Source organism: Propithecus coquereli, unplaced genomic scaffold (genome assembly GCF_000956105.1).
Source record: "Propithecus coquereli isolate 6110/MARCELLA unplaced genomic scaffold, Pcoq_1.0 Scaffold41, whole genome shotgun sequence".
Classification (NCBI taxonomy): domain Eukaryota; kingdom Metazoa; phylum Chordata; class Mammalia; order Primates; family Indriidae; genus Propithecus; species Propithecus coquereli.
In genome coordinates this window covers 2,850,315-2,858,692 of record NW_012149841.1, presented here as the reverse complement: position 1 = coordinate 2,858,692, position 8,378 = coordinate 2,850,315, and the positions used below count along the sequence as shown (strand labels likewise).

The window sequence follows — 8,378 nt, the reverse complement described above, 5'->3', positions numbered from 1 at the left end:
TCTGAGGAGGAGATAGCTGGGGTCTGGAGGTCTAGGGGTTGGCGGGCAGCCATCGGATGGGGCAAGAACTGAAGTTAGCACTTCCAGTCCCCAGGTTTCTCCTACCTTCTCTGAACCCTGCTCCCGCTTTCTGCCTCTGGGCCTCATCTACAGCTTTCCAGCAACGCCTGGGGCAACACAGAGGATGGAGGAACTTCTATTGACAATGCTCTTAGCAGTGCAGCAGAGAGCACAGCTTCGAGGTTTCCAGGTAGCTCTCTCCTGGTAGCTCTCTCCCACCCAGCCCACCAACCAAAGGCTTCCTGCATCCCCCAAGAGGAACCCCCAGTGGGGCTGGGCCAGGTGGGGATTGTGGGCCCAACAAGGGCTACATGCTCACCAAGAGTGCTCAAGCTTCACGGAGTCAGGGACGATGGGGAGCTCCTCGTCTCACGTTTCTTTTTCTCCAGCAAGGCTGCTATTTGCACTGTGGATGGATGCTCAGTTGTGGGGCTCGGAAAGCCCTGGGCAGAGTACCTGGGGAGCTGGGTCATGGGTAGGCCCTGCAGCTGGTGTGCAGACTGCATCTTCAATGGCAGGTGTGAGCTCCCGGTTGACAGCAGTGGCAGGAAGGAGTCTCCTGGGCAGCACCTTTGTAGTTTTCGCTTGGACCTGAGAGGTTCTTTCTCTGCCAAAAATTTTCCAGAGAGCCAGAGAGGAAAGGCAGGAACACTCTGTGTCTCCTCTGGGGTTGAGGGAGGGGTTAGCCAACTAAAGCCCCTCACACCCCCATCCCCCACAGTCAATGGAAAGCCAAACATTGGGCAAAGAGAGTTGGTGACTCCACTCTGTCACCAACTCTGCCACTCACCAGCTGACTCTGAGCAAGATGTTGAATTTCTTTGACTCAACTTTCCTCATCTATAAAATGGGAATAGTATCTAGCTGTCAGGATAGGATAGTTGTGAGAATGCAACGACATGAGGTGTGTAAAGCAGCAGGCATGATGACGGGATTCAGGAGGTAACAAAATGGGCACCATCATTATTTACGGGCCGACGTGTCCTCTGCTGATCATGAAGACCGCCAGTCCTGGTTTCCCATCGCTTTGCTCTGAATCTCCTGGCAGTGTATTGTACATTTACGTGCTTACTGTTTATTGCTTCTTGTGCCCATCATAAAGCTCCATGTGTTCATCCTGTGTGTTGCTGAATCCACAATACACAGAAGAGTAACTGGCAATGAGTATTACTTGCAAGAAGGAATGAATGGTGGAGGGATGATAAATAATTGAATGAATGAATGAGTGTCCTCACTGTACAGACCAGACACGGGGGTGAAGTTGCGTTGAACTCAGCACACACAACTGCAGGCAATGGCCCTGGCAGCATCAGCCTACTCCGAATGTCTCCTGCAAAGCCTTCCAGTGCGTGGAAGCTGCTTCTCCCTCTGCCATTATCACCCCTGGCACTCAGAATACATTGGGGGCTGGGGACAAAGCTACTAAGCCTCCTCTTTGCTAGCCTGTTATCCCAGCCACACACAAACTTCCTGAGCTGAGAATTCTCCCATTTTACAGATGGGGAAATTGGGTCTCAAAGAAGCCAAGTGGATTGCTCCCACGGGGATGGCAAGGGTGCAGGGATTCCAACTCATGTCTCCTTAAGCCCCAAGGTGGCCTAAGGGCAGGGCTGTCATGTAATCAACAAACATTTACTTGTTACCGGCTGTGCCAAGACTGTGCCAGGGGCCCTCTATTCTCTCCTTCAAAAAGTAGAGGAAACTGAAGCCAAGACAAGGCAAGGGAGACTTGCTGTTAGTGATCAAAGCCAGATCTAGGACTAGCACTACTGACCCCAGCACGGGGTTCCCAGGGTGTTGGCACAAATCTTAGACGAGATGATTTGTAAAACACCAAAAGGCCGTGTGTTCCTGGCTGCAAGGGGAAAGGAGGCCGAGTAGCACGGTAGAGCCCAGCAGAGACCTGCTGCCAGCCACTCTGTGTGGTGGTTGTTCGGATCTGCCAGCCAGCCGGCGCAGTTCCTGCAGGGCCACTTTGTACGGGCACCAAAAGAGGGAAATCCGTGATTATGGATTTGTCGCCAAGTCTCCCACCTTGGTCCCAAAGGCAGAGTGGGCTAATGCAGCCTGCTTATCCAGACCCCCGGGGGGGCTTGTTCAGGTCTGGGGAAGACCCTGGCAAGACCCTCCGCGCCGGCAGCGCTTACCCTGGCCCAGGGTCCGCCCTTCCCGCTTACTTCAGGTGTTTCTCCTCGGCCCACTCGATCGATCCGCCAGCACTGACCCTCGCCAGGCCTCTCTTTCCAGCCCCCAAATGTCTTTGAGCGTTAAGTAGCTCAAAGCCCCAAGGTGAGCAGGCGCCGCGTCTGCGCGGTGGCCCGCAAGGCGAGTTCGCTTGGGACGAAGCGGCGGTTCAGGGGAGCTCCAGGCTGGGCCTCTACTGCGGGTCAGAGAGCAGCGCAGCCCGGCGTGCGGCTGTGGATCCGGCAGCATCGCGCTGAAACTGACAACCCGCTCAGAGGGATCACAACGCACCGTCCGGTCTAGAGTTCGAGTTTAAACGAAAAGGACGCGCCTGCCCTTCTTCGGGAGTTCGTCCGGCTCGTGGATCCGCTGTAAGTTTTCCGCACTCAGGGAATCTCTCGGCTGCCCCTCGAGCTGAGCCGACACTCGCCGACGACCTCCCTCTCCTGCGCGTCCTCCGGAGATGTGGCCTCCGGGATCTCCCCCTGCCAGCTGTGGAGCCCAGTGTCCTGACGCCAGCGCAAGTGCACTCGCAGGCTCCGCCACCTCGGCCAGGAGTCCCGGCCACTCACCCAGGCCGGTGCCATAACCGCAGCGACGGAAAGAAGTACGGAGGCGCCTCCCCAGGCCTCCTAGCCGCCCGCCCTCCCCGCTTCTGGCCGCGCCCAGACTTACCGGGTAGCGGGTTCCAGCTAATCGCCCCCACCCCCGAAGGCGGGCGGAAGGTCACCAGTTCGACGCCCAAACTGGCAGCGCACCCAAGCGCGGGAGTCCCCTCCTTACCCCGAGGCTGCCTTAGTAATTCCTGATCTCCGTTAAGAGCTTGGCTCCTGCTTAAGCGCAAATTCCGCGCCCAAACCTTTCCTTTCCGACAGGCGGCCCGTGTCCATGGGTCTCTTTCCGGCCTTCCCTTACAGCCGCTCATCCTCTCTTCCTCTCCGGTGGGCCTTCTCCCCTGCTCCGGCCGCCCGCTCGGATCCTTTGGAGGCTGTGACAAGGTGGGAAACCGCCGACCTGGTGATCGACAACGCGCCTTTCCGGCCGCCCGGCGCGCTCTGTGGCCTCTCGGTCGGTGCGCGCTAGCCACCGGGTCGCAGCGCGAGCCGCACGGGACGGGCGATCCCTTCCGCGGCCCCACCTCTGGCGTCCCTGGCACTAGCGGAATAGGAACGGGGAGGGGGCGGGTGTTTCTCCGCAGAAGAGTGGGTAGGCAGCTGGGCGGGTACGCGCGATGCCCCGGAGCCTCGAACCAAGGAGGGAGCATTGGTCTCGGGCACAGCGCGGGCGGAGCGGGGTTCGCATTGCCGCGGGGAATGGAAGCAGGACACCCGGTTGAGGCGGGAGCCTGGGGCGGGTAGCAATCGCTTGGTGAAGGTGGGGGCGAAACACTGCGGTGGGGGGAGGAGGCTCCTGCCCGGGACTCCACTCTGGGCCAGAGTGGGGGGCGCAGCGCTGCCGCTAGAGTGTTCAGCAGAGGGCGCTGCTCCGGGCGCTGGGCGGGGTGGGGTGGGAGAGGAGGGGGGGCCGCGGCTGGCTGCGCACACTTCCCCCATTATTAAACATTATGTTCAAAAGGCGCCGGGGGACTTCCCGGAGTCACGGAGCCCTCGCCGCCCGCCCTCCCGGCCCACGGAGCCCATGGACCTGAGCGCCGCCGCCGCGCTGTGCCTCTGGCTGCTGAGCGCCTGCCGCCCCCGCGACGGGCTGGAAGCGGCCGCAGTGCTGCGAGCGGCGGGGGCTGGGCCGGCCCGGAGCCCGGGGGGCGGCGGCGGCGGGCGGACCCTCGCTCCGGCTGCAGGCGCTTCGGCTGTCCCGGCCGCCGTGGTTCCCGGGGCCCGCGCCGCGCGCCGCGCCGCCGGCTCAGGCTTCAGGAACGGCTCGGTGGTGCCGCACCACTTCATGATGTCGCTTTACCGGAGCCTGGCCGGGCGGGCTTCGGCCGGTGCAGCCGCTGTCTCCGTCTCAGGCCACGGCCGCGCGGACACAATCACCGGCTTCGCAGACCAGGCGACCCAAGGTACTTGCGCCTCTTCTGTGCCTGCCCGTCCCGTCCGGCCCTGGGCTGAGATCACCCCCGGAACCGTACCACTGCTCCATTCCATTTGGGGCCGCGACCCCGCACATCCCAGCCTCAGGTGTTAGAAAAACTTTGCCAAGGCCAACGCACCCGAACCCGCTGCGCCCGGACTGTGGCGCGAGTCGCGGCAGTTTGCGGGACCGGGTCCCAGAGGGCTGAGCGGGTACCCTCTGCAGGGTTGCCCTGGCCTTGTCGGGTGGCGGGTCCTTTTGAGGAGGCAGGCTGGGTCCAAGATTCACTTCTTGGGGAAGGGTCTGGAGTGGCCCCAGGCTCAGAGCCCTCGGAGAAGAAAGGAGGGCAGGAGTTGGGACTCGGGTCCGGCCCGAGAGGGACGGAGTGATGGCGGCGGCTGCTTCTTTGCAGCAGTTTCCGCAGCTCTCAGTCTCCTGGAGGCTGCACAAATTGGGGGAAGCCCAGGGTAATCTGGGGCAGAGGCAAGCATCAGACTCAAGTAAAGGCTTGGAGAAGATGGTGGCATCATCAGGTACGAGGAGTGTCCTACTCAGCAGGCTGGTCTGGGTGGTGGTGGCTTTCGTATGTGCCAAGTGTGTAGCTATGGGTGCCTCTGTCTGGTCCTGGGCCCCTGGGAGAGCCAGAGGTCCGGGACTCTGGTTTTGTTGGGAGGAGAGGCCAGGAGACCGTGCAGGAATGCAGGCCTCTCTCAGACCAAGTGCCCCACCTTGCTCTGCCCTGGGCCCTCCAAAGGTAGGATGTGGGTGAGGCCGTGTGGTGGTTGCTGTGTGTCATCTGGATTTTATTAATCTCCACTGAAATCATTAAAGCAGACAGATAGAGAAAATTTAACTAATTTCAGGAGGAAATGCAAGTAATTTTGGCCCTAATTCTATCCAGCCAGAGACCCAGCATGGAGGGCAGGAGGGAAAGAAAGGCGAATAGGGCTGGAAATAAGTGCTGCTGGTCTGAGGGGACCGTGCTTGGGAGCCACTGGCAGCCTGTGCACTTCAGGTCGTGGCCTGGGAGTGCAGGCAGAGTCCGGGCAGTGACCAGATCCCCCATCTATGCACAGAGTGCTTTATTTTGGGTAGCAGAAATCCTGGGCCCAAATGGCCCTATGGTTCATTAGAACACTCAGGCGTTCTCTGAGGGCCTGACACTGCCTTGGGACTGGTTGCTGGGATCCTCATAGGAAACCCCAGTCCTGGTGGGCTCCCTCTCAGGCTGCAGGAGAGAGCTGTGCAGCACCCTAAGCTGACTGAGGCACCAGACTCTTTTTCTTAGCTTAAGCCAAGTCTACCACGGTCTCAGATGGAGATAAATCCTTTCCTGGGGAGCTCTCCTGGGCTGGCAAGGCCTGAGAGGCCACCTCTCTTTTTGCCCTTGTGGAGGCAATGCAGTGGCAGGGCTGGTGGAGCCGGGAGGGGCCGAGGGGCTGCAGGGGAAGCTCAGAGAGAGTGCAGGTGCAAGCCCAGGGGAGAAAGTGGGTGAGGGGTGCCTGCCCAGCGCCTCTCCTAACCTGTCTCCACCTTGAGCCTCAACTTGGAGCAGGCTGCTTGAGGTCCCCAGAGGCCATGACAGGGCCAGACCTTGGACTTCAGGCATTAGGGCCTGGCGTCGGTGGCTGGTGGGCCAATCCCCAGTGGTGGGGGGAGTCTGCACAGTCTCTCCGACTTTGGGGCAAAATGAAACCATATGACCCCCTTCAAAGGGAGCTCTTATCTGCTGCTTGGTGGAATTTTAACTTTTTTTTTTTTTTGCTTGAGCCCAAAAAGGAAAAAAAAAAGTGTCTACAATCAGAAATAAAACCCCCAACCTTGAGATAAGTCACAACGGAGGGAAGAATATGCCTGCGGAGGGACCAGCGGGTCCCGGAAGCAAGAGCTCACTCACCTCGCTGCCCCCCTCACTGCAGCAAGGCCATTCAGCCTGCCCCCAGCCCTTCTGAGGTTCCTCACCTTCCTTTGCCACCTTTCCCCTCCTTTGGAGGCCGTCGGAGCAGCGGGAGGGGCCGAGACTGGGGTTCCTGATCCAGCAGCAGAGCTCATTGCTGTGAGACCCTGGGCCTCAGTTCCCCTTAGCAAAGCGACAGGTCGGACTAGAGGGACTCTGCAGCCGTGCTCCCCTTTTGGATGGCTCGCAGGCTCCAGTCTGAAAGGGAGACCGCGGCCAGAAGGGACGTCCAGGCTGGGATGGGGGAACAGAGGTAGCAGAAGAGGAAAGAGTTTTCAGGGGACAAGAATTTTCCGTTTTCGAACGGCGGAGACTCGGCTCTCCAGGGGGCTCAGCAGGGCAATAACGAGCACTCCCCACAGGGCTCCGAACGTAAGGAAGGGCCGCAAAATTTCCCACGAGCTCACTAGGCCTTCTGTCCACCTCGGACCCTGTCCCCACAAACCCATGGCTCTGGGGCAGGCGGCAGAATTGTAATGGCCTTAAGTCTTGGTCCCGGGTGCGGGGGTGCGCTCCTGGTCCGCGGGTTGTCGGGTGGCGGGACTTTTGGTTCATTGAACCAAAGTCGGGTCCCAATAGTCGGGGCCGCGCTCCCTTTGCTCTAGGCCATACTGGCAGCCTTCGGGCGGTGGCCAAGACATGGGCCGGGCGCCGGCTCTAAGGGCCTCGCTCCACATCGAAGGCGGCAGGGACGTCTGCAGGTAGGAGGCCCCGCGGCCGAGAGTGCAGGCTCGGCTCTCACTCCGCTCTTTGCTCTTTCTCTGTCCCTGCCCGTCCCCTGCAGACGAATCGGCAGCTGAGACGGGCCAGAGCTTACTGTTCGACATGTCCAGCCTTCCCGACGCCGACGAGGTGGTGGGTGCTGAGCTGCGAGTGTTGCGCCGCGGGTCTCCGGAGGAGGGTCCTGGCAGCGCGACTGCCCCGCCGCTGCTGTTGCTGTCCACGTGCCCGGGCGCTGCCCGCACGCCTCGCCTGCTGCACTCGCGGGCCGCCGAGCCCCTGGACGGCGCACGCTGGGAGGTGTTCGACGTGGCAGACGCCGTGCGGCGCCACCGTCGGGAGCCGCGCGCCCCCCGCGCCTTCTGCCTTTTGCTGCGCGCGGTGGCCCGCCCGGCGCGGAGCCCGCTGGCACTGCGGCTGCTGGGCTTCGGCTGGAGGGGCGGAGGCGGCGCGGCGGCTGAGGAGCGCGCGCTGCTCGTCGTCTCCTCCCGCTCGCAGAGGAAGGAGAGCCTGTTCCGGGAGATCCGCGCTCAGGCCCGCGCGCTCGGGGCCGCCCTGGCCGCGGAGCCGCCGCCCGACCCGGGACCTGCCACCGGGTCGCCGAGGGTAGTCATCGGTGGCCGCAGGCGGCGGAGGACGGCGCTGGCCGGGACGCGGGCGGCGGCGCAGGGCAGCGGCGGGGGCGCGGGCCGGGGCCACGGGCGCAGGGGCCGGAGCCGCTGTAGCCGCAAGCCGCTGCACGTGGATTTCAAGGAGCTGGGCTGGGACGACTGGATTATCGCGCCGCTGGACTATGAGGCGTACCACTGCGAGGGTGTTTGCGACTTCCCGCTGCGCTCCCACCTGGAGCCCACCAACCACGCCATCATCCAGACTCTGCTCAACTCCATGGCGCCCGACGCGGCGCCGGCCTCCTGCTGCGTGCCCGCGCGCCTCAGCCCCATCAGCATCCTCTACATCGACGCCGCCAACAACGTGGTCTACAAGCAGTACGAGGACATGGTGGTGGAGGCGTGCGGCTGCAGGTAGCGTGCGGGCTGGGGAGGGGGCAGCCTTGCCGCCGAGGACCCCAGCTAAGGAGCAGCAGCGGGCCAGCCTGTCACCGAGCATGGGTGCGCGTCCGTCCGACTCTGGCCCGGCCGTCACGGAGGAGGGAAGCACACGTTCACACTCACATTCGTTCACTCCTGCGCGCATTTACCGTGGACAGCGTCCGAAAGCCTTGGGAAGAGACGACCCACCTGCCGCTACTGACTGTCACGGCCTTGTGTTTGCAAACAGATCACCATTGCGCCCACTGCCCCCATTTGGGGAGAGGAAGGTATTTGTGTTGATGTTACAGTAACAAGCATGAAAAAAGGGTAGAAAGGGGTTAGGAAATTGGGGGCTCCAGAATGGGTGAACTAAAGGGGCAGTCGAATACATTTTC

At 61.7% G+C, this 8,378-nt stretch overlaps 1 protein-coding gene across 1 annotated transcript; it reads left to right on the top strand.

Moving 5' to 3' along the window:
- The first annotated feature begins 3,277 nt into the window (after positions 1 to 3,277).
- GDF7 (growth differentiation factor 7) lies at positions 3,278 to 8,042 on the top strand. Its single transcript, XM_012653084.1, has 2 exons — positions 3,278 to 4,261; positions 7,014 to 8,042. The coding sequence occupies exons 1-2, from the start codon at positions 3,883 to 3,885 to the stop codon at positions 7,976 to 7,978; spliced, it is 1,344 nt and encodes a 447-aa protein (XP_012508538.1). The 5' UTR covers positions 3,278 to 3,882; the 3' UTR covers positions 7,979 to 8,042.
- Positions 8,043 to 8,378: the final 336 nt, after the last annotated feature.

Coding starts and splice junctions, on each gene's coding strand:
- GDF7 (XM_012653084.1), top strand. CDS start 3,883: ATGGACCTGAGCGCCGCCGCCGCGCTGTGCCTCTGGCTGCTGAGCGCC. Junction 4,262..7,013: donor CGCAGACCAGGCGACCCAAG/GTACTTGCGCCT, acceptor CGTCCCCTGCAG/ACGAATCGGCAGCTGAGACG.